This window comes from Eubalaena glacialis, chromosome 16, assembly GCF_028564815.1.
Source record: "Eubalaena glacialis isolate mEubGla1 chromosome 16, mEubGla1.1.hap2.+ XY, whole genome shotgun sequence".
NCBI lineage: Eukaryota > Metazoa > Chordata > Mammalia > Artiodactyla > Balaenidae > Eubalaena > Eubalaena glacialis.
Window position 1 is genome coordinate 28391247 of NC_083731.1, and position 26653 is coordinate 28417899.

General features: G+C 37.9%; 1 protein-coding gene across 2 annotated transcripts in view; it reads left to right on the forward strand.

Annotated features, from left to right (window-relative positions):
- OBI1 (ORC ubiquitin ligase 1) overlaps nucleotides 1-25603 on the forward strand; it is a 44752-nt gene extending 19149 nt beyond the window's left edge. For both annotated transcript variants that reach the window (XM_061170846.1, XM_061170847.1), the window contains 2 exons: nucleotides 4546-4634; nucleotides 22916-25603. In XM_061170846.1, coding sequence (XP_061026829.1) covers nucleotides 4546-4634; nucleotides 22916-24431 — 1605 coding nt within the window. In that variant the 3' untranslated portion in view covers nucleotides 24432-25603. The remainder of the gene's footprint in view (nucleotides 1-4545; nucleotides 4635-22915) is intronic.
- The last annotated feature ends 1050 nt before the right edge of the window (nucleotides 25604-26653 follow it).

Below are 26653 nucleotides of genomic sequence, written 5' to 3' on the forward strand. Positions count from 1 at the left end.
TGTTTATCTTCTCAAAGAACCAGCTTTTAGTTGTATTGATCCTTGCTATTGTTTTCTTTGTTTCTATTTCATTTATTTCCGCTCTGATCTTTATGATTTCTTTCCTTCTGCTAACTTTGGGTTTTGTTTGTTCTTCTTTCTCTAGTTCCTTTAGGTGTAAGGTTAGATTGTTTATTTGAGATTTTTCTTGTTTCTTGAGGTAGGCTTGTATAGCTATAAACTTCCCTCTTAGAACTGCTTTTGCCACATCCCATAGGTTTTGGATCGTCGTGTTTTCATTGCCATTTTTCTCTAGGTATTTTTTTGTTTCCTCTTTGATTTCTTCAGTGATCTCTTGGTTATTTAGTAACATATTGTTTAGCCTCCATGTGTTTGTGTTTTTTACGTTTTTTTCCCTGTAATTCATTTCTAATCTCATAGTGTTGTGGTCAGAAAAGATGCTTGATATGATTTCAGTTTTCTTAAATTTACTGAGGCTTGATTTGTGACCCAAGGTGTGATCTATCCTGGAGAATGTTCTGTGCGCACTTGAGAAGAAAGTGTAATCTGCTGTTTTTGGATGGAATGTCCTCTAAATATCAATTAAATCTTTCTGGTCTGTTGTGTCATTTAAAGCTTGTGTATCCTTATTAATTTTCTGTTTGGATGATCTGTCCATTGGTGTAAGTGAGGTGTTAAAGTCCCCCACTATTATTGTGTTACTGTCGATTTCCTCTTTTATAGCTGTTAGCATTTGCCTTATGTATTGAGGTGCTCCTATGTTGGGTGCATATATATTTATGATTGTTATATCTTCTTCTTGGATTGATCCCTTGATCATTATGTAGTGTCCTTCCTTGTCTCTTGTAACATTCTTTATTTTAAAGTCTATTTTATCTGATATGAGTATTGCTACTCCAGCTTTCTTTTGATTTCCATTTGCTTGGCATATCTTTTTCCATCCCCTCCCTTTCAGTCTGTATGTGTCCCTAGGTCTGAAGTGGGTCTCTTGTAGACAGCATATATATGGGTCTTGCTTTGGTATCCATTCAGCAAGCCTGTGTCTTTTGGTTGGGGCATTTAATCCATTCACGTTTAAGGTAATTATCGATATGTATGTTCCTATTATCATTTTCTTAATTGTTTTGGGTTTGTTTTTGTAGGTCCTTTTCTTCTCTTGTGTTTCCCACTTAGAGAAGTTCCGTTCGCATTTGTTGTAGAGCTGGTTTGGTGGTTCTGAATTCTCTTAGCTTTTGCTTGTCTGTAAAGCTTTTGATTTCTGCATCGAATCTGAATGAGATCCTTGCTGGGTAGAGTAATCTTGGTTGTAGGTTCTTCCCTTTCATCACTTTAAGTATATCATGCCACTCCCTTCTGGGTTGTAGAGTTTCTGCTGAGAAATCAGCTGTTAACCTTATGGGAGTTCCCTTGTATGTTATTTGTCATTTTTCCCTTGCTGCTTTCAATAATTTTTCTTTGTCTTTAGTTTTTGCCAATTTGATTACTATGTGTCTCGGCGTGTTTCTCCTTGGGTTTATCCTGTATGGGACTCTTTGTGCTTCCTGGACTTGGGTGGCTATTTCGTTTCCCATGTTAGGGAAGTTTTCGACTATAATCTCTTCAAATATTTTCTCCGGTCCTTTCTCTCCCTCTTCTCCTTCTGGGACCCCTATAATGGGAATGTTGTTGCGTTTAATGTTGTCCCAGAGGTCTCTTAGGCTGTCTTCATTTCTTTCCATTCTTTTTTCTTTATTCTGTTCCGCAGCAGTGAATTCCACCATTCTGTCTTCCAGGTCACTTATCCGTTCTTCTGCCTCAGTTATTCTGCTATTGATTCCTTCTAGTGTATTTTTCATTTCAGTTATTGTATTGTTCATCTCTGTTTGTTTGTTCTTTAATTCTTCTAGATCTTTGTTGAATATTTCTTGCATCTTCTCGATCTTTGCCTCCATTCTTTTTTCGAGGTCCTGGATCATCTTCACTATCATTATTCTGAATTATTTTTCTGGAAGGTTGCCTATCTCTACTTCATTTAGTTGTGTTTCTGGGGTTTTATCTTGTTCCTTCATCTGGTACATAGCCCTCTGCCTTTTCATCTTGTCTATCTTTCTGTGAATGTGCTTTTTGTTCTGTAGGCTGCAGGATTGTAGTTCTTCTTGCTTCTGCTGTCTGCCCTCTGGTGGATGAGTCTATCTAAGAGGCTTGTGCACGTTTCCTGATGGGAAGGACTGGTGGTGGGTAGAGCTGGCTGTTGCTCTGGTGGGCAGGGCTCATAAAACTTTAATCCGCTTGTCTGCTGATGGGTGGCTCTGAGTCCCCTCCCTGTTGGTTGTTTTGCCTGAGGCGACCCAGCACTGGAGCCTACCTGGGCTGTTTGGTAGGGCTAATGGCAGACTCTGGGAGGGCTCACGCCAAGGAGTACTTCCCGGAACTTCTGCTGCCAGTGTCCTTGTCCTCACGGTGAGCCCCATCTACCCCCCGCCTCTGTAGGAGACCCTCCAACACTAGCAGGTAGGTCTGGTTCAGTCTCCTATGGGGTCACTGCTCCTTCCCCTGGGTCCCGATGCACACACTAGTTTGTGTGTGCCCTCCAAGAGTGGAGTCTCTGCTTGCCCCAGTCCTGTCGAAGTCCTGCAGTCAAATCCCACTAGCCTTCAAAGTCTGATTCTCTAGGAATTCCTCTTCCTGTTGCTGGACCCCCAGGTTCGGAAGCCTGACGTGGGGCTCAGAACCTTCACTCCAGTGGGTGGACTTCTGTGGTATAATTGTTCTCCAGTTTGTGAGTCACCCATCCAGCAGTTATGGGATTTGATTTTACTCTGATTGCGCCCCTCCTACCATCTTATTGTGGCTTCTCCTTTGTCTTTGGATGTGGGGTATCTTTTTTGGTGAGTTCCAGTGTCTTCCTGTCAATGATTGTTCAGCAGTTAGTTGTAATTCCAGTGTTCTCGCAAAAGGGAGTGAGAGCACGTCCTTCTACTCCGCCATCTTGAACCAATCCTGGACTTTTTTTCTAATGTTTCCAGGGCTAAGTGAGTTTTGAACAATTATGAAGCCAGTGTTGAGAATGCAAAACATAATCGTAAGCTGAAGTATTCATTACTCTTTTAGGTGCAACAAATAGGCAGAACTCTCCCCTTTGTAACTTTACCCACCTGATTCTCCTGAACTTGAAACTGTCTCTAATAGTTGAGGAACTAGCCAGCCCATAAAGAGAATCTTAGAGAGCCACAGGACTGGTGAGAGACCTTGACAGAGGGGATGGGGAAAAGAAATCAAATGAGGTTCTAATTTAAGCCTGTCATTCATCATCAAAAAGCATTCACTAAGTGCCTCCTCTTATGAGGGCCTAATTCATTGTTTGTGTGTATGAGGAAGTAAATTACTTTTCCTGTGTCTTCAGAGGGGCAGTAATGGTATTTATCAGTCACTTAAAGAATTAACCCTCCACAATCCTGGTTGGTTTGCACCCACGAAGATAAGCAGGTGCTCAGAGCTCAAAAGGAACCTAGATGAGTCTAAGTGAGAGAGTTAGGCTTGTTGCCCAGAAGAGTGTCCTCTGTCCTGCTTCTCTTGTCATCCTCTTAGGGCATTTGTGTGTTGATGGGCAAATAATATAGTCAAAAGTTCTAGAAATTATTGGTCAGATTTTTAAAATCTGTTTTCAAGTTTTCTTGGTTTAAACCTGTTTGTTGACAAATGTTCTTGTGACCCCTTCACTTTGAATGTTAATGTTCTAGTCAGACAATGAATTTCTCTTGCCAGGTTGGTAAGATTGGTTCCTAGTCTAGGAAGTCTTATTTTTTGTTGGAATTGAAAAACACAATGACTAGGGGGTTTAAATGAAGTAGCTTTTAAGAAGACTACAATAGACACACTACTTTTTGGGCTGTCAAGATTCAATATTGAGCTTCTAGATTTTCTAGCAATTAATGTTTTGTCAGGCAGTTTTTAGGTATCATAGAACTCAAAAAAGAAAATCATACTTGGGATTTTTTTTTTTTTTAATCAAAAGAGAATCCGTAGAATTTATTAGAAAACATTGATTCAATTCTAAGAGTCCCAGAAGTTGTGAGCCAGAGCATTTGAGAAAGCCATTTTGAAGAAAGCAAGCTATGTTATCACTAAAAACTATTTTTAAATAGCAACCAAAAATCAATCTCATAGCTCAAGATTCTTAGCATTAGTTTTGTGAATAATTGCATGTGGTATAATGTTATCATGCTTAGAGTATTCAGTTATGTGAAAAAGGAAAAGAAAAAAACATATTTGCCATTAGTTTAGTCCCTTAATGACTCTAAGCTGACTAACATAGTTCCGTTTATTTCCCTGGATAGGGGATTTGCAGAGTGCTTGGGGAATATGGATTAAAAATGCTTGGTTGTGTTCACAGTTTCACAAGTCATTCCCAACGGTGATTTTAAGTTTCTGAAGACATGTTCTAGTATTCAGTTTTCTGATATTGTTGCTCTAAAAAATACAGATGGCTCATGTCATTATTTTTACAAGGCACTTTTGTTTTAACTTGTGCTTAATTATTTTCAACACTTTTTTTTTTTTTCTAAGGCAAATAAAAAATTGAAATTGGAAAATGGTGGCCTGGTGAGGGAGAATTTACGACTGAAAGCTGAAGTTGATAACAGATCACCCCAGAAGTATGTATTTTGCTAACAGAGCAATGTTTCAGGTTATGTCAATGTTTTAGAATAAGCTGCTGTTATAGTTTGTGTTTGTCATTTGACTCTTTTCATTGAAGCATGTAAGTTTAAATAGAATGTCTTACCTCTAAACATCAAGTGTATACTTATGTTACTGGTAAAATCTTAGTCTCAGTTAAGGCTAGTGTTGAAGAAAAGATTTCCCTCTTATCCTTTTTCCTTATCTGATTAGCAAGAGGATTGTTTTGTGTGACCTAAGATAGGTGAGCCTTCACTTGGTTTTACATGTAACTGTTTAGTGGTCCTAACAAAGAGTAGGGAGAGTAACATAATGCCCTTTAGACGTTTTCTGAAATAATCATAGTTAAAATTCATATAGTGCTTTCTCTTTGCCAGGTACAACAACCTGTGATGTAGAACTATTATTATTCTCCATTTACAGATGATGAAATGGAGGCATAGAGATCAAATTAATTTTTCTAAATCTGCACTGCTAGTAAGTGGTGGAAATAGGATTTGAACCAATGTAGTCCAGCCCCGGAATCCGTGTTCTGTTACATTACATTGAAAACTATTACACTACCCATTACACTAAAAAGCCTATCTGAAATAGAATTTTAAGGCATCATTTGTTGAATTTTGGACTGATTTGAACTATACAATTAAATGAATTCATTCTTTTATGATGGGATAGTTTTCACTTCATTCCAAAAGGTAAGCAGTTGGAACTATTGACCCACTTAACAGTTAGTTTAAAATGATAAGAAACCATTGAGAGTTAAGACTTGAAGATTGAGAAAAGATGGGAGACAGTGCTTAAGGTTGTTATTCTTCTAGGAAAAAAAATGACAAGTGAAAAGAGAATATGGCCCCCATCCCTCTGAGGAGTGGCATATCAGAACTCCACACTTTCTTCCCATCCAACCATTAGACTTTATTTTTTCCTAATGGAAAAAGACAAAGACAGACATAAACAGTGGAAATTTATCCTACCAGAGGTAGTTCTCTGCTTGTCATTTGAAAAGGAGAAAATATTGCCTTCAGTAAAACAAGTATAGTATCAGGAAATGGTAGAAATAAACCATAATTACTCAAAGCAGAGATAACTAACCAGTAGAGAAAGAAGCATAGCTTTTACTTTTAAATAGTTCCTTCCCCTGTGCTCTCCAACCTCATTTTTCTTTCACTTCAGATAATGTCCTACTTTGATGAATTAGTGAAATAAACTTAAGAAGTGTGCCATTATTGTATGGCGGTTTGAATCTCTGCTCTTCTCATTTATTGGCAGCTCGCCTTGCCAGTCATAGTAATGCTTGTCCATTAGCCATTTCCCACGGCAGGCTGAATGGAACTAAAGCCATTTTGTTTGTAGCTTTTATTTCTTGAAAAGTTGCCCACCAGATTTCAGATTTAATACTAGCCACCAGGATGTGTGTTTTTAAATAGCCATGACTCCTACCTGATAAACAATTGAAGAATCTTATCTAAAGAAACCTCACCGCTGTCTATTCTAACAAGCAACCACACTTCTGAATCCCATATAACTTTGGGATTTGCTATCTTTAACTTCCATTCCTTCCCTTCAGGGGAAGGGAACAGTTTCACTTAAAAAACGATTTGAACTGACCCCTATTCCTGATCAATTTGCAATGCATTGAGGTATTAAAAGCATGGCTTTTGATTTATAGCCTTGTTTACTCTGCATCACCAAACCCTAGTGGGATTCAGAGAGAAGCTGACCACAGCTGAAAATACCCAGATCTGGTTCACCTGAAGAGAGCTCCTATTCGTATTGAAAAGAATGTGAAATTTCAAGAGTTTAAAAGTAAATGCAAGCAAATAAAAACCATCTATTCCATTTCATTCCCTTGATTAGGAAGTGCCTTGACAAATTATTTTTCTCTTGTCTACTTGGTTAGGTGTCAAGATATACTTTTTATACACATGACCTTAGTTTCTGATGTATCTTTCAGGTTGTGCAGACATATTCTACAAATCATGCAGAAGAGAGAGCTTTAAAATTTAGATACTAGAGAGGAAAAAAATTAGGAAGGTATATTTGTTAGCTTGGACTGCCATAACAAAATACTATAGACAGGGTGGCTTAAACATTGGGTATTCATTTTCTTGCAGTTCTGGAGGCTAGAAATCCCAGATCAAGGTTCAGCAATTTCGGTTTCTGGCAAGGGCTCTCTTTTTGGCTTGCAGACAGCTGCCTTCTCACTATGTCTTCACATGTCAGAGAGAGAGAGAGCGCGCATGCTCTGGTCTCTCTTCTTCTTCTTATGAGGATGCCAGTCCTGTTGGATTAGGGCCTCATCTTTATGGTCTCATTTAACCTGAATTACCTCCTGAAGACCCTGTCTCTGAATATAGTCACATTGGTGTTTAGGGCTTCAACAAATGAATTTGGTGAGGAAGTTGGGAACACAATTCAGTCCATAGCAGAAGGTATTTCTTTTTAGGACACTCAAGCAAATATCATGCTATTGCCCCAAAACTAGACTAACATCTGGTGTCAACAAGGGGGACTTAGACATTTACCTTGGTCTCAAGTAGATAGTATTGTATAAAAGTAATATATTTTATAATTTTTAAAAACAGTGCTATAATCTTTAAAATGAAATCTGGATTATCATTTATCTCCTCTGCTATTGATTTTCTAGTCTATATTTTACCCTCCATTATATCCAGTCTTAAAGTGTACCTGGATATTTTTCCTTTCTCAACTTTAACTTAAAAGCCCTTTTGAGCAGTGTGGCAGATATCCTACTAATCATACTCTTCTAGGTTTCAATAATATCCATTCTATTCCTTGTCAAAAATTCATTGTCTCGATATCTAAACTGGTGGTCCAGAAAAATGCAATCTTTTTCTTTGACTTGATGTAGCCAAAGACTTCCTGAATTTGTCTGTCTTTTAATTTGTTTCACCTGGAGAAAGCCGTCTGTTTGCCCTTTCAGTTTTCTCTAACATGGACTCCTAAGAGAATCAGATTTGATATTCAGAACTCAAGAGGTGGTGGTAATGTCCTTTGGTTTACAAGACTGTTATGCAAAGAAAACTTACTCTCCCAACCAACCCAGAAATACTAAAAGTTTATTTACTTGACAGTATCCTAGGTGCTTTGAACTATACAAAATAAATACTCTTTCTGACCCCTAAAGTAGGTTAGGTTCCCTTGCTGTAATTTCTCTTACTACCTTGTACTTTCCCTTTTTAGCACATATCCCAATTACTAATAATTAATGTTTTGTGTAATTATTTGTTTCATGTTCTTCTGTTTGAGTGAGGACTATAGTTTTATTCACTGTTGTAGCCCTGCATTTTATAGCGTTCTGGCTAATATTCTGCTCCTAGTATATATTTGTTGAGTAAATGAATAAAAACGTAGCTCCCAAGACTATGAGAAAACAGACAGACAAATCCAGAATATGGTATAGTCAACTGGAAAAATGACCAGATTTCTTCATTAAATCATTGGCAAAATGGGAGGGGAAGCCTGGTTTACAATAAAAGAGGACTAAGAGATATAATAACCAAACGCAGTACATGGGTTTTGTTTGGATATTGATTAATAACAAATGTCAGAAGACATTTTTGAGGCAATTGGATATATTTGAATACGAACTAGATATTAGACGATACCAAGGAATTACTGTTAATTTTGTTTAGGTCTTATGGTTCCTTATCAAAATGTCCATGTTTTCTTTAGAAATGCATACTAAAATATGAACTATACTATATTTTAACAAAAAAAGGGATATATATACATATATGTGTGAAATGAGGTAAAATCTTGATAATTCTTGAATGTGGGTGATGAATATATGGAGTTATTACTGTTCTCTGATTAAAACCAACAAAACATAATCCTTGCCTCCAGGAAGTTCATAATCTAATGAAGACAAGAGAAAAAATACATGAAACAATTAAATACTAAATAGTTACTGAGTCAAATAGCAGAGACAGCAATATGAGTTCAGAGAATGGCCAGTTGGTTGGAGTGACGAGAGTCTTTATCTAAGGGGCAGGACTTGAGCCCAGCTTTGAAAGATGGAGATTTCAGTGAAGAGGAAGGCATTCTGAGCAAGAGGAGTTATTCTGAGCGGTTAGGAGTATTAAGAGGTCCCTTCAGCTCTAGTTCCTTGTCTCCAGAGCAGCCACAAGTCATGCTCAAGAAACACAGTGGCTTCCTTCTCAAACTCAGCAGAGCAGAGGTCCTCTGTGTAATTTGCACATCTCTCCATTGTGACCGTCATCATCCCACTTAAACAGCTGGTTAGCACAATTCCACTACATCTAGTACTCCACTACATTCTGCTCTAAGCAGAAAGGCCTGTTCTCAGTCTCCTGTTTAATGGGGAATGCCAAGTGTCACACCTCCACATGATAAGAAACAAGAATAAGAAGCTGAAGGGAGGACTTTAGAATTGCATTTCTCTATTCCTAAACTGTGCCAGGAAGTGTGATATATTTGTCCATGATAGAGAGAGGAGTTCCTTAGTGATTTTTTCGCTCGAAGGGGTATGAAGAATTGATTTGTAAAGCATTTGAGAGTCCCATGCCCTCTCTCTGAGATCTCTCTGTTCAGTTGTGACATTTTTTTTTGCTCTAGTCATGCTAGGCAGAGTTTGTGCCACGTTGCCACCTATTATGAGGCTTTAGCAGAGCAGATGTCCATGCCCTTAGCTTCTAACTTACCTTAAAGCGTAGGGTATAAAGCTCCATATACAAAATTCCATAGGTCATTTAAATCAAACCTGGTTATAATTGGATTAATGGCTTTCCTTTCTATAAATATGTGTTTGGGAATGTCATTGTATCTTTAGTGAGATCTGTGGGTTTGATAGTATGGTAGTGTTAAGCATCATTTTTACTGCCCAGCAGCCCCAAGGCTTATCATTATGGACCAGTCTTCACCCATGCCTCAGCTCCTTCTGGGGGAAGATAAAGGCTCCAGATACTCTCTAGATGGTGAGCAGTATTTCCTTTTATTAGTACATGAAAAAAAGTGCTCTGAGGAGGAAAGAATAGACTTCGTAAGTCATAACCTGCACGTTCTTCCCTTCTTGCTGTATTTGTGTTCCTTGAGCCGTCTTATCAACTCCCATGGCTTTAATAATCATCTACTTATATGTCAGAGATTACAAAATAATATCTAAATCTTTGGCCTTGCCTTTTCTCCTAAACTGTAGATTAGTGTTTCCATCTATCTATTTTATACTTTCACTCAAGATCCTATACCTTAAATTCACCACAAAGCACAGTAGTTAAATAAATGCTTAGTTCTGGAGACAACAGTACCTGCATTCAAGTTTCCCTGCTTCCACTCTGTCTCTCTTTTCCCTACCCAGTTCATTTTCACCATGCTAAAAATTGCTTTTTATAAAGTATAAATCACACTATTAAATCTCCTATCTGAAACTATCCAGTGTTTTCCTAAAATAAAATCCAGACTTTTCACCAACTAGTCTATGCTTGCTTATTCCACTTCATCTCATTCTTATTCCCCCAGCTAATCCTGCTCTAGCCATACTGGTCTTCTTCTGTTTCTAAAACATGCTGAACTTTTTCCCTCTGCTTAGAATGTTTTGCTTCCGCATCGTTATGTGGCCGTCTCCTTTTGTCATCAGAGTCAGAGAGGCTTTTCCTGACCATTCAATCTAAAGCAGCCCTCTGAGGTTGTCCTTGTGACCTTACTCTTGTGGAGTTTAGAATGGAGAAGACAGAACAAGAGGTCAAGCAACTAAACAAACATGGTAATTTCAGTGATAAAGGCTAAGACAGTAATACTGTAACATTGGTTGTGCATTAACTATGGGCTCTGTTATAAGTACATCTCAAGTTTTAACTCATTTAAACCTCACCAGAACCTATAAGATTGGTACTACTACTGACCACATTTCACAAAAGATAAAAACTGAGATACAAAAAGTTTAAATATCTTCCCCCAAATCGCAGCGCTAGTAAGTAGACAAAGCCAGAGTTCAGTTCCAGAGAGTCTGGCTCTGGAGCCTGTGCTCATAATCACATGCTATATTGCTTCGCCATGCCATGATTTTATTACTACGGTTAAGAAAACATAGGCAGAACGCTCTGTGACATAAATCACAGCAAGATCCTTTTTGACCCACCTCCTACAGAAATGGAAATAAAAACAAAAATAAACAAATGGGACCTAATGAAACTTAAAAGCTTTTGCACAGCAAAGGAAACCATAAGCAAGACGAAAAGACAACCCTCAGAATGGGAGAAAATATTTGCAAATAAAGCAACTGACAAAGGATTAATCTCCAAAATATACAGGCAGCTCATGCAGCTCAATATCAAAAAAGCAAACAATCCAATCCAAAAATGGGCAGAAGACCTAAATAGACATTTCTCCAAAGAAGATATACAGATTGCCAACAAACACATGAAAGGATGCTCAACATCACTGATCATTAGAGAAATGCAAATCAAAACTACAATGAAGTATCACCTCACACCAGTCAGAATGGCCATCATCAAACAATCTACAAACAATAAATGCTGGAGAGGGTGTGGAGAAAAGGGAACCCTCTTGCCCTATTGGTGGTAATGTAAATTGATACAGCCACTATGGAGAACAGTATGGAGGTTCCTTAAAAAACTAAAAATAGAACTACCATATGACCCAGCAATCCCACTACTGGGCATATACCCTGAGAAAACCATAATTCAAAAAGAGTCATGTACCACAATGTTCGTTGCAGCTCTATTTACAATAGCCAGGACACAGAAGCAACCTAAGTGTCCATTGACAGATGAATGGATAAAGAAGATGTGGCACATATATACAATGGATTATTACTCGGCCATAAAAAGAAACGAAATTGAGTTATTTATAGTGAGGTGGATGGGCCTAGAGACTGTCATACAGAGTGAAGTAAGCCAGAAAGAGAAAAACAAATACTGTATGCTAACACATATATATGGAATCTAAAAAAAAGGAAAAAATGGTTCTGAAGAACCTAGGGGCAGAACAGGAATAAAGACACAGATGTAGAGAATGGACTTGAGGACACAGGGAGGGTGAAGGGTAAGCTGGGATGAAGTGAGAGAGTAGCTTGGACATATATACACTACCAAATGTAAAACAGATAGCTAGTGGGAAGCAGCCACATAGCACAGGGAGATCAGCTCAGTGCTTTGTGACCACCTAGAGGGGTGGGATAGGGAGGGTGAGAGGGAGGGAGACACAGGAGGGAGGGGATATGGGGATATATGTATACGTATAGCTGATTCACTTTGTTATACAGCAGAAACTAACACACCATTGTAAAGCAATTATACTCCAATAAAGATGTTAAAAAAAAAAAAAAGAGTAAGGAAGTAGAAGGTGTAGAAGCAAAGGGCTGCTTCCTCCCTCCCTCCCTTCTCTTTCTTTAATGTTTAACAGTGGCTTTATGAGGTGAATGCTTGAAAGTATTCAACATTAAATTCAATGTACTTCACATTAATGTTTGCAAATACATTGTTAGCAATTCTTAAGTATTTCAAATCAACTAACTTGAAGTGCAGAAGGCTTGTTCTCAAATAACTCTTCTGAGGTGACATGAAAACTGAAAGCAGACGATGACTTGAGTGCAGCCTTGCTGCCTATGTCCTTCACTTGCAAAACCCCAGCACCTGAGAGGCACCTGATAAATACTTGCTGAATAATTAAATAAGTAGATAAATAACATTCGATAAATTACTTGACCTGTTGGGGCCATTGCTTTCTTTATATAAAATGTGGATAATGTACTGCTTTGAGGATTAAAGGAAATAATTGTATGTCCTTGGCACAGCATGTAGCACAAAGAACCGGTAGAGGTTTGTGTCTAAATAACTGTATCCCACACAAAAGATTGTTTATCCTCTTGCTTTGTTCCTATCCTCCTTCATGGCTTTACTACTCGTCTGGTTGCCTAAGATAAAAACTTCAGTCTTCCTGTGTTTCTCCACCCCTTGTCCTCACCCAACACCTAACTGTTCAGTATATTCTATCCTACCTATTAAATGCCTCGGTAACGCATCTTCTTCTTGTTCCTACTAGTTTAGATCCACATGATTTCGTGCTTAGCCGATTTTAACAACCTTCCGACTGATTGCTCTTCTTTTCCTCTCTCAACCCTGGAGCATCTGCTTTATTGTTGCCTGAATTCTAAAATATAACTTTGATCATCTCACTGCCTTGCTTAATAACCTTTGGTGATTTCCCATTGCTCACAAATTGAAGCCCAAATTTCTTAGTATAGTATGGGAGCCTCTTTACTAATATGATTTCAGCTTAGCCTTCTTAGCACGTCTCCAACCTTCTTCTTCTTATACTCTGCTGTGGCCATGCTGAATTTCTCCCTGGGCCGAGATTTGCCATGTTATGACATGTACCTTGCTGATGTCTTTTCCTTTGCCTTCCCTGGTCCTCTCCATTATCCTCTCTGTTTTTATTCTGCCTGGTTAATCCCTACCCATCCTTTGAGATCGAGCCCAGTTGTCAGTTTATCTATGAGACTCTCCGAGATTTCCAAGATGGTTCTTTTATCATACAGTTTTAAGGATTACATCGTATTCTGACCAGCTCTGACTGTCATGCTCAGTTAATCTACCAGCTCCTTGGAACTAATACATTTTTTTTTTTTTTGGCCGTACCACACGGCTTGCGGGATCTTATTTCCCCAACCAGGGATCAAACCCATGCCCCCTGTGATGGAAGCACAGAGTTCTAACCACTGGACTGCCAGGGAATGCCCAAGACATGTTTTTTTTTTTTTTAATGAACTCAGTGTGTATCTGTATAAAGTGTGAGTGTTTGTGTGTGTGTGTGTATTTTTCCTCTGGGACATGGCAGAAGGAAGGAGTCCTTACACTCTAATACTTTATACTGCTGCTTGGAGGGAACTGACCAGGGAATTAAGATCTTGCGCTTTCTTGAAGCTTAAGGTATATAGGGTTTAAGAGGGCAGAAAGTCAGAGATTCCTGGCATTCTCCAAATGAGGAGAGCGGAGGGATTTCCTGAAGTTTTCTAAAATTGTACTGGAGATTGAGAGATAGGAAGAGGAAAAGAGGAGGCAGTGTCAGGGCTTGCCTGGCTCCAGGACGATGTTTCTGGTCTGAGTCGCCTTACCTGAGCCGGGTTTCCTGCCCTTCCCTGTCTCCATGCTGACAGTGAGCTGTGCCCCTTGCTGGTTCACAGGTCTGCTCTTCCTGAACTGTGTCTCAAGATGTGCCAGTACTACATCTGGCTTTCAGCTTCCTCAGCAGCATCTCCGCTCTTGCTAGCCTTGGCTGTTCTCTCTTCTTGACCTTTTCTGGCCTTTTTTGTTGCTCACGATTCTGCTCTGACAAATGCCATGATTCCTGGTATTTGACCCCAGCCTGATCCGTTGACTGATTCTGCTGTGCCCTTTGGTTTTCCCGGAAGGGGAACTTGTAGACTGTCAGGGGAGCCTGATGATACCCTGGGGCCAGACTGTGACAGCTGGGTGTGCTTAGGCCCCTCAGCTGCCTGAGGGACCCTTCTCTGGGTATTCAGCTAATTGGGGGTGGACAGTTACTGCAGTTTTCTGTCAACTTGCCTTTATTGTATTGATAAGATATTTTAGGAGCCTGTAATGCATGCTAATGACTAAGCGGTAAGGTTGTCAGAAAGATTATGAACTGCGTGAGAACAAGGATACTGTCTTCTACACCTCTTGTTTTCCTTCCTCATCACCTCTCAGCATACATTAGTCCTCAATAACTATCATCTGAGCAAGAATTACAGAGTGGCTGGATCACAGTGTTTTGTTTTATTTTGTTTCATGTTGTTCTTCATGCTGAGAGAGAGAGATTGATTTAACTATAGTGAAAAATGTATAGATACTATTAGTTCAGAGATTTTTAAGTATGCTTTTTTTCACCCAACAACAGTTGCATTCTTTTATACTATTGAGATTTTATTGTTGTTGTTAAGGTTAGTATATTTGGGGAAAAGGTATAAATCCTTTATTCCTCTGAGAACTGTAAAAAGATATGAAATAGCATGTCTAGCATGTCTCAAGGTTCTCTCCTTCCATGAAAGATTAGGATCGCCATTTATGTCATGTCAACTTTGAGGCTGATCTTTTAGGGCAGAAAATTAGGGCATTTCTGCATGGAATTGAAATGAGATATATTTATCAAATAGAATGGAATTTATTCTGCAGTAAAAAGAGTAGTCCATCTTCAGGCAGTGAATATAGATGTGGGTTAGCCCTTTTTAGAGACTTACCACAAAAAAGAACCTGTTCCTCTTCAATTTACATATGCTGCCCAGCACTTGGGTGTTTTCTATTAAGAATTTCTAGGTATCACAGCAAGAATTTTCAACCACAATTTTTAAATACAAATGCATGGTTAGTTCAATAAAATAAACACACACAAAAAACCTTTCTTTAAAATTGTGTTGATAATACGAGCTTTTTTTCTTTTGGCTGCGTTGAGTCTTCGTTGCTGCGTGCGGGCTTTCTCTAGTTGTGAGCGGGAGCTACTCTTCGTTGCGGTGCACAGGCTTCTCATTGCTGTAGCTTCTCTTGTTGTGGAGCACGGGCTCTAGGCGTGCAGGCTTCAGTAGTTGCAGCATGCGGGCTCAGTAGTTGTGGCATGCGGGCCCTAGAGTGCACGGGCTTCAGTAGTTGTGGCGTGTGGGCTCAGTAGTTGTGGTGAACGGGCTTAGTTGCTCCGTGGTATGTGGGATCTTCCCGGACCAGGAATCAAACCCGTGTCCCCTGCATTGGCAGGCGGATTCTTAACCAATGTGCCACCAGGGAAGTCCCTGAGCTATTACTTTTAAACTCTGTTCTCCGTTTGAAAGCTTGCCAATCAGACTCTACCTTAACTTTTAAACAGGACTTTTGGGAGGTGGAGGAAGAAGGAATGGCTGCAAGGGCCTTAATTCTTTGTCTAGTTCCACTGTCCATGTGACCTTTGTCTTTAGGGGGAAATTGTGGCTTTTTTTTTATTCTTCCAAATATTGGAGCACTTTCTGTTTTGTGATAAATATAACAATATAAGATGCAATATAATATAGCTTGTGTTTTTTATTCCTATTAGAACCCTAGATAAGTAAGTACCTATGTGATATTTAGGTCCTAAAATTATACATTTAAAATTTTGCTCATTTCACATTGGTAGCTTTGTTTCCTTATAGTTGAAGATGCCTGCTGATTGTGCATGAGGTAGACAAGAAGATCATGTATGCTTTTTGTACATAGCACAATTAAAGATGGAGCTTCCAGTTTATGGTTCTGGTTCCGATTTAGTATTCATATCTCTATGAGGGTTAAAATAGTCACCCTTTTTGGGTTGGCATTTGCCAAGTTGATCTGTCTGTGCTATAGTTTCCTACAAGGCCATTTTAATAAATGATCTTTGGAAGTTTGAAAATACTCTTGAACTTATATCTAGAACATAATAGGTGTTTGATAAATATTTATTGGCTTTGTGCATACATATCTGAATGTATTCCTACATCTTGTTATTTCCTCTCCATATTTCTAATAGCAAATGTATGTATTAATAAATACTACAACAATTCTAGTCCCTTGACCATATATACAGACTTGGCACTCAGTAGACATGCTTGCATTTTGTACTATGTCATAGTGTAAATAGGTGCTGACATTACTTAAGAAGGGATCTCATGTTCAAGCATCTCATATGGCTTCATACATGGTGTTTGGACTCAGACAGACTTGGCTTCTTGCTGCTTCCTTTCTGCATAACCTGGAAGAAGAGACAACCTTCTTAAGCGTCTCATTTTTCATCTTTAAAATAAGAATAATAGATCTTGCTTCATAAAGTTAACATGACAATTAAATTAGGTAAGTTAATATATATCAAGCATATAGCAATGTCCTTGACACAAGTAAACTTTCAGTGAGTTGTGGCTGCTGCTGTTATTGTCACCAGCGTTGTCGTTAGTAGTCGCTTACAGCATTGTGGAAGATTTATCTGTTACATTTACTTTTGGTAATTTCCATCCGCAGAGTTCACTTGCCTTTATTTATTTATTTATTTGGATGTTGGGCCAGGGAATAGAAACATTGTCTTGAGTCTTCAGGAGGGAAGAGCTTTTCCTGTTCTCTTTTGGTTCACCTCATGTTGTTTCATATATTTTTGTGGACTCAACTAGTGTGACAGGGATTGGCCATAGACAGTACTTTTATGATTAACAAATTCTCTAGGAATGTAACATTCTCATAACTGTTTCATTTTAAACAGAGAAAACTCTCTTGAAGAAACACTGGCAAGTCATCAGGTTCAGCAGTGGATGAAAATGTATAGGGCGCTTTCCAAAGCTTCTCTAGTAGTTTAAGGACAGAATGCTCTCCCCCATCCTCCTGATACACACACAGGGATGAGAATAGATGTGAGTAACGCACAGACAGCTCACTGGGAGCAGGTGAGAGAAAGGCCCCCACCACCAAATACAGTTCTGAGCTGCCCACGGTGCTGGTCCTCCCTGTATTCTTTCCCTGGAATACGCCTCCTCCCCATCCTGTACACACATGCCTAGAGCAGAGCACAGCGCTGGACCTCCCCCTTTCCTTCCCAGTCCCACCCAAACTCAGATCCTAAAGAGCTCATATTACAAACTACTCACTTAAGTTCTGTGTAATCAAAAAGAGGCATTTGCAAACTTGAGGAATCTTTAACCCACACATTATGCTGTAGGAGAAAATACTTAGGAAAGGGAAAGGAACAATAGAAAATTTTTTCCCCTAAAACTTTTATCTCTCTTCCATGTTTTAAGTAAAGAAGATACTTTCCTAGTATCTCCATAAGTCAGGGAATGAGAAGATATGCAACTGCAGCTATATAGCCAGGCAACTCTGCAATAAAATTTACTGTATGCCTGGGTCATTCTTTTCTTAGATGAATGTAACAGTTCTTTAAAAAACAATTGTTGAGACTCACTTAAGTTTACTTGGTTTTCCCACATACCAAGCATTACTTTAGTACAGGTAATCCTCACTTTACATGGTTGTATAGAATCATAAAAATGACCATTCAACCTAAAACCATGCAAAGCAATCTCAATAATCAGTGAGAAAAATCAAATTGTTCTATAAACTTTAATAATTTTTATCAAAACATTAAATCTTTTACTGCCAGTTATAAATGTATATGAAGATGAAAAAATAGTAAAACTGATACTTATTTAGTACATTAATATTTTTATAGTACAATTTAAAACATTAGAAACATTGAGAATTGAAATGTTTTATTTCTTTATAAAAAACTTACGGAGAATAATTTGAATAGTGCTTGCCTTCTTAGCGTATAGCTTATGATATGAAGGCAGCAACTTTTCTAACGCTTCAACAACTATTCCTAAGTTTGCATCAGCTTTACATTTAATCCTTTTGTGCTTTCAATATTGTGAAATAGCTCCATGTTGCTTTAATGTGAAGTTTTTTGCCAGCCTGTCACTTCCTCTGGACATCTTTATCCTTTTCATCACAGCCACTTCTTTCATTTATGTCAACAAGTTCGCCTTTCCCAAGTTCCTCTGGCTTACCTAGGGTCTCTCAAATGGTGACAGTTTCAACATTCCCACAGTCAGCTATTCTTCTCTACATTTACATTTGATTCTAACTTTACTACTGGCATTAATCACTTTTCCATTTCTTTGCTATACCTCATCTTTGTTGGCTAGTTCTGTCTTTTGATTATCCATTTTTGTAAAATGTCATGTGGCAGCACAACTGTATGTTTTATTGTCTGTGTGTGAAGTGAATAACAGGTGCACAGTCACTTTCAGACTTTGAGAGAAGTGACCTGATTGGCCACGGTTCATGATGCACGGTCTGTTGTTTATATAGTGTTTTGTGAACTGAAAAGCTGGCAGTGAAGTTTTACTTTATGCAGCTACTCACAGTTAATGTAACGTGGTACATTTGAACCATGTTGTTCAGTGACTGGTGGTATTTAACTAAACTGTGGTAACTGAAATTTGTGCATATCGGAACCATCAAGGACCTCGATACTGAAGACCTATCAGATAGGCTGGATCACAAAAGCTGGTCCAGATCCAAAGATTGCTTTCACTTTGTTTCACTCTTACCTCAGGTAGTAAGTAAGGAAAAGATATAAAATCAAAGGTACATGGAAGGCAGAGGGGCTCACTTCCCCAGAGACCCTCTTGTTCCTCAAGAAGATGTTTCTGAAGTTTGGTGGTCTCAGCAACCCACTGGGCTTTGCTGCATTAATCCCTTTTGTTGGGGCTGCCATTGAGAACTAGAGGGGCAAAGTAAATTACTCAAGTTTCACAGCTAGTTAATGGCTGCATAGCACTAGAGGTTAATTCTTTTGACACTTGGTTCTGGCATTTATTCTTTTACCACATTTGCTTTCTTCTGACACCCTTCAAACATGTCCTGTTCCTCCTGTGTGATGAGCTATGAGAAAATGTGGTCTTGGGAACTTTTCATTATTAGAGATGCCCTTACTCTAGTTATAATACCTCAGAGGTCAAACCAATAGGACTTTTCATTTCTCTTACTTCTAGTAGGGACAGGACCAATCTTGTACCTATGTAGCTTTTTGAACAGGGGAGCTCTCAGCCAGAATGTGTACATCAGTTAACGTTGCAAGATGAAAAATCCTTTAAGCTTCTCCTTAGATTTTAGCAAAACACACTTCTGATATCAGATGCAGCCCCCAAACTGCTTTATGTTTTCTCTGACATAATGAAGCCCTTGGCCATCACTGCTGCTTTGAAAATCAAAGCCTTCTGGTCTCTAATGGAATGTTTATAAAAATACTCCATTTTGAAATTTGCGCAGGAAAAGGAAGTATGGTAAATGATATTAGAAATCCCTCTGGCTTGCCTTGGCATTGATTCATTTAGTGTTATGTAGTCTGGAAATATCTGGAATTAGTGTGAATAAGAGAGTATTAATACCCAAAGTTAAATAAGCTCTTATCCTCATTGTTTTCATCCATGGAAGTATAGCATCAGGTGTGCATCTCTAATTGTTATTTCTATATGATCAAGTAAATTGTCTTTTGCCAAATTTAATATTGGTATCTAGGGTAAGCTAAAAATATGTCAGAAGTCTCATCTGTTTGCATTCTCTTGCTAAGGTGAAAGTGGAAAGTTTTTTTGGATGGAGTAGAGTGTAGAACAGCAAGCCTGTATAATAAAAAGAACTATACTGTGTGTATATGTCATTCTCTGTTGCTTTCCCTGGTGTCAGTGAAAAAAAGAAAATAAGCAGTCAAACATATGAAACATTTAGTTTAGTAATATAGTGACTCATAATACTTATATGTGAAAGAGGCCCAAGGACCTTTGGATTATCCTGTGACGTTGGCTCTGTCTTGATGTAAGGCATTGATGTATCTTAAAGTAAGAAAATGACATCTACTCAAAAAATATTTAATGAGAAACTGCTGTGTACTGAGAATTGTTCTAGGGAGCTAGCCATAATTCCTGCTTTCCTGAAGCTTATACTCTAATGGGGAAGAGAGAGACAGAAAACAGATAAGCTACATGGACTAATAAATTAATTGATCAGTTCATTGGGTTTCACTATATATTTCTTTTAGTTTGCCCACCAGCACAGTTCCCTTATTAGAATGGTAAAAAGGTCTGAATATTTGAAGTGTTATATACTTGCAGAGTATTGAAATAGAACTTAGGGGAATTGAGGGCATTGACCTTTTAGAAAACAGCCGGCTCCATCAGTGACTCCTCCTTGCTTGTCCCTCTCACATGTGCTGAGTTGCTGGCCTCTGTTGTTAGTTCTCATGGCACTTCAGCTTTCTCTCTGAAGTAATACAAAAAATATACTTAGGCTATCATTTTGACTTCAGCTAAGAACATTTGTTAACTAACTTCTTTTAAAAACATAATAATAAAAAAATTAGGGGCAAATATAGCATCATAAAATGACATTATGTCTGAAATTCCAGACTAAAATCTAGAATAAGAAGCTGCTAATATTTTGGAAAACATTCCTTATTTGTCACTACTTCTTATGCAGGCCTTTGAGTTCCCAAGGACATCCTTTGGTAACAGCTGACTTACTATCTAGTAACATTATTTGATTTTAAATCATTTGATTTTATTTTTCATCTGAGGATAGTTTATTATAAAAATTGCACTTAAGAAAAAGCAAATTTTATCTTGGCAAGCAAATTTAAGGCTGTCACTTTTGCTGTTTGCATTAAATAAACATGCTACATAGTTTTTCCATTTAAAAATATGTGGGTTGTTTGATTATGCCAGAGTAGTTACAGTCAAGAACCCACAAATATTTATTTTTTACTTTTTTTACTTTCTGGCCACACTGCACAGTATGTGGGGTCTTAGTTCCCTGCCCAGGGACTGAACCCGAACCCCCTGCATTGGAAGTGGGTGAGTCTTAACCACTGGACCGCCAGGGAAGTCCCAAGAACTCACAGATATTTTTGCTGAATGAACTTAAAGATCTTTGTCCACCTTTTAAAATTCTCTTGCAGAAACTACCACTCTGTCAAATACTACATTTACAAAACAAAACATTTTTCTTTGGTGAAAAAGGAAAAACTCCCATCATTCATTTAACCAAATACTCATAGTAGTAAACTTTGTCTTTAAAACAAGGAGCCTTGTTACTGAAGTTGCTTTTGTTTTTGTTATACCTCTGGTGTTTGCTTTGATTTTTAGAGGTTGAAGGGAGTGTGCTCTTCCTGGGAGATCAGTTAATTGCAGTGAGTAGGTCAGTATTTGGCAACACGTCTTTTAAGGCCCTTTCTAACCCTGAGATTTTATGAATCTATATTTACCTTTGTCCCTGCTTTTATCCCTGAGTGACAAGAGCAGGGATCATGTAGAGGAGAGCTGGAGAGTGAACTGGGCTACAGTTTAGGAGGAGGTGATGGGCGTTGAGTGAGAGTCATACAACATATAGTTGTTGACGCAAAGAGGTACAGTTACTGTTGGCTCCTTCTCCATTTTAATTTTTTAATACTTAGTACATTTTCGTAATTGTAATTATTCTTTTGTAATTAGGGAAAAAAGAAAGAAAAAGATAAACCCATAGATTAAAACAATTTTTAGAAGTCACCTTCTCAAGTACCTTGCTCAAAACAGACAGTCCCTGAATTCTTCAAGATGGGCCTATATTTAAGTCATCAAAAAGATGATTAAGAAACAGCTTTTTAAAAGAACTTTTGTGGAGAGAAGATATTTTTCATGGGGTTAGAATGTAAGACTTATGTTTATTGACTCATAAGAAGCAGTTTCCTGAAAGATGAAATTTCCTTTGGTAGTCAGATCAGATAGAATTTAAGATAGATACTTTATGTCCCTTGGAGCTGGGACAGTCTTATTGATCCTTTTATCGTCAGCTCCAAATATACCACAAGCCATACTAGGTGCTCAAAAATTGTTTTCTTAGCTGAACCCCAGTACCCATTCTTAAGGGAATAGTGGAAACAAGATAATCCCAAGTGAGAGGAGTGAATTTTTGTTGTGTTCTTTTTCATTTATTCCTCAAAATGTTCCTTTTCAGAAAATGCGAAAATGTTTTTATGTGTAATATATTGGAAGCACAAGCATTGACTTTGTATCTCAAAAGTTGGAAGAAATGAAATTGATGTCCCACACAGTTGTGAAATGCCAAAAATAAGTAGAGCTGAAATGAATTAAAGCCCAGTATTCAGAAAGGCCAAGTAAAAACTTCAGATCAAGCGTAGCTATAATTGAAAGGGTCCAAATAAGTATTTAAACCCACTCCTGCTGGAACTGCTAAGATTTCTGAATTTCAAATTGGCATTTTATGTTTGACAAGGTGACATTGTATAAGGAATGTATTGTAAAACAGTGCTGTACAATAGGAAAATGATTGAATGTAAATATTTCAAGATGTGGACCACTGTTCAAATGTTATCATAAATCTTTGCCATTGTTTTAGGGTATAACTCTTCATGCATATATGAGCTGAATTGATAGCGCCAGCTCTTAGGAGGGAAATTATCAGCGAGTTTCTGCCTCGCTGCTACTACTAGTATGATTTGACCACAGAAGTATCCTATTAGGTCTTTGCCATTATTATCATATGCTCATTAGTACATAAATGGGGAAACCCTCTTTTGAAGGTACTACATCTGTCATTGCTCTTATCCTGTTCATTGAGTGGTCTGAAGTGTCACTGTTATGTGAAATTAGAATGGGTGGAGACAATTTGCACTCTTAAACTTTGAAAAGGGAAGAAAAAATCTTGAACTATAAGGTTAACGATCCTTCCATTCTTTGCAGGTTTGGAAGGTTTACAGTAGCTGCTCTTCAGTCCAAAGTAGAACAGTATGAACGTGAAACCAATCGCCTCAAGAAAGCCCTGGAACGAAGTGATAAATATATAGAGGAACTAGAATCTCAAATTACACAGCTAAAAAATTCAAGTGATGAGAAGGAAGCTATGAATTCCATTTGCCAGAGAGCACTTTCTACAGATGGCAAGGGGAGCAAAGGCACCGAGGAGGATATGGCATCCAAGAATCAAGGTGATGGTGCCAGAAAGCAGCTTGGCTCATCAACCTTGAATTCACACCTGGCAAAACCTTCTAGCAGTTCTGTCAGACAGGAAAGCACCAGCAAAACAGAACCAAATTGTTCTAAGAACAAAGACTTATATCACAAACGGGTGGAAATAATGTTAGATGTGACAGATACAAGTATGGATACTTATTTGGAAAGAGAATGGGGTAATAAGCCAAGTGATTGTGTATCCTACAAAGATGAAGAACTCTATGATCTTCCAGCTCCCTGTACTCCTTTGTCCCTTAGTTGCCTTCAGCTCAATACGCCAGAAAATCGAGAGAGCTCTATGGTCAAAGCAGGAGGTTCCAGAAAGCACTCAAACCATCTCAGAAAATTGGTGTTTGATGATTTTTGTGATTCTCCGAATGTTTGTAATAAAGATTCTTCAGAAGATGATAGAAGTGAAAGTGAAAAGAAATCAGAATGTTTTACTTCCCCAAAGACAGGGTTTTGGGATTGTTGTTCCACGAGCTATGCCCCCAGCTTGGATTTTGAAAGCTCAGAAGAGAACACGATAGCAAATTGTGTTGGAGAAATTTCTTCAAAATTGAGTGAGAAATCAGGCTCATGTTTATCCAAGAGGTTGAATTCTCTCCGCTCCTTTGAAATGAATCGGACAAGAACATCCAGCGAAGCATCAATGGACGCAGCTTATCTTGACAAAATCTCGGAGTTGGATTCAATGATGTCAGAGTCAGACAACAGCAAGAGCCCTTGTAATAACGGTTTTAAGTCATTGGATTTGGATGGCTTAGCAAAGTCATCTCAATGCAGTGAATTCCTTGAGGAACCAGATAAGCTGGAAGAAAGAACTAAACCAAACCTTTCTAAAGGTTCTCTAACTACTGATCAGTTAGAAAATGGAAATGAATGGAAACCCAATTCTTTTTTTCTCCTCTCTCCATCTGACCAGGAAATGAATGAAGATTTTTCACTCCATCCCAGTTCTAACCCAGGAACCAATGAAATCAAACCCCCAAGCTGTTTGTTTCAGACTGAGTTTTCCCAGGGTGTTTTGTTAAGCAGTTCACACAGGCTATTTGAAGATCAAAGGTTTGGGTCATCTTTGTTTAAGATGTCCTCAGAGATGCATGGTCTTCATAACCACCTTCAGTCTCCTTGGTCTGCTTCCTTTGTGCCCGAAAAGAGGAATAAAAATGTGAATCAATCAACAAAAAGAAAAATCCAGAGCAGCCTTTCCAATGCCAGCCCATCAAAAGCAACTAAAAGTTGACTCATTAGAAAGGTGTCATCTATGTTTTTGTCCTGAGAGGAATATAAGATTTTAAAGTTACTTTTTCCCCTCATAAAAGCTCTATACCATTTTGAATTGATAATCTTTTGTCAGGTGTCAAGTCAGAATGGTGGATTAGCCTGTACCCAGGATACTTTTGTTCACTTTGAAGAGTTTAGTCTTTTTCATTTTCATTTGGGGATCTTTTTGACCAGAAAAGGTAGGGTGAGAGTTTCTTTTTAATGAATATTATACGTATCTGGTTTGGGTATATTTTGTTTTCTTGAATCTTGATTTAACTATTCAGGTACAGTGGTCTATCAGTAAGCCTCAGTTATCTTCAGAACTTGGATTTTTTAAATAAAACTTTTGGTGTTGTCCACATACTGCTCATAAGACACTTGAGTTTCTTTAAAGCTTTTCCTAGGGTGGAAATTATTTTGCCTGCCCCTTTTTATTTATGTTTAGTGATAGCCTAACTTTTATTCAAGGCCATGATGGGGAAATAGCACTCGAACCTTAGTCCAATACTCATCTACTTTTTTTTTTTAGGTTTTATGTATATGTTTGCATTTTTAACATTGTGTTCTGTCCAGTTTTTGTGAAAATGTGTTGCTAGTATGAAAGAATACATTTTATATATGAAAATACTTGTTTTATGTCTGGTAGCTTTCATTCACTCATCTTTTTGTGTGTGTTGAAAATCAGAAATTGAGCCTACTTTAGCAAGAAGTCATGGAACAGTTGTGTTTGGAGGAGCCTAAACATGGTAGCTTCATCGTTTCAGATATACAGGTGCAGAAGCACTCATTGCCAAGTTCTTGATCCACTTATGTCCCAGGGGAACTTTCTTTGGAGTGGTAAAGTTCTTGTTTGCATGTCACTGTTCTTCATGGAAACTGTATGCATGGTAGCATTCTTGCTTGCACTGTTTTCCTTACTTAAGAAAAAGAAGTTTCAGTTGGCTAAAAGATTATCTTCTTTGTAGGCCCCAAAAAACTTTTTCATGAAGAGTGTAAAGGGGGTGAGGATAGGTGAGCTAAGCACAATTTTTAATTTAGACTCTGAAAAGGTATATTATTCTAAACATGTTTGGTATGCCCATATAGGCCTTTAAAAATGGTTTGTATGTTAATGACTTGTTTATCTAATGTGCACTGAACATTTTACATTAATACTGTACTGTTTTACAGTAATACTGCATGCTTTTCTATGTGAATTGAATAAAGGATGTCATAAGCACTGTAATCCTTGATGTTGTCTCATGTTGAATTAGCCTATAAAGACCAGTAAAACTTACCATTTTTTATTGATCTTTTAATATAGGGGTTGGTGGACTATGGCCTGTGGTCCAAATTCTGGCCTGTACCTGTTTTTGTGAAAGGCCTGTAAACCAAAAATGGTTTATAGATTTTTAATGGCTTTTAAAAATCCAAAGAATATTATACAACACAGGAAAATGATATGAAATTCAAATTTCAGTGCTTTTAAATAAAGTCTTATTAGAACACGGCTGCACTTACTTGTTTACATTTTATCTAGGACTGCTTTTGCACTGAAACAGCAGAGTTGAATAGTCTTAACAGAGACCATATGGCCCACAAAGCCTAAAATATTTACTGTTTGGCCTTTTACAGAAAAATTTGCTGACCTCTGTTATAATAGACTCAGGATTCAACAAAACCATAAAAGTATAAAAAGTCACTTTTGTGATTTGGAGAATCATGACCTCTACTTTTAGAAGTAATAAGAGCCTCCTCCCCTCAAAAAGGCTTAATATAAAGCGTAATTTTTGTTCTATCATATTTTTTCCAATAAGTATTTATGCATTACTTTGTCTTTCTGATAATGTTTAAGCTAATGGATACTTTCAGAGATATTGCAGTTTAAATATCTTTGACAATGTGGATATGCATTTGAAATTCTATTAAGTGTAGAAATATAACATTTTTCTGAATAGAGTAAATTTGGGGGTAAACCTCACTCTAATTCTGTCTGTAACTCTTTTTTTTACCATGACTGTGTTAGTTTTTAATACAAACTGACACTGTGCCATGGAAATGCAGAGTGTGTAACCTGATTTACTAGTGCCTAACCGGGTGAGGGTGTCTCTATTGGGCCAGAGTATTTCCTAGCTGCTTCAGAAACACTGCTCCATTCTCTCCAAAACAATATTTCATATATTAAATTTTAAAAAAACTGTGACATTCCTCAGTTGAAGG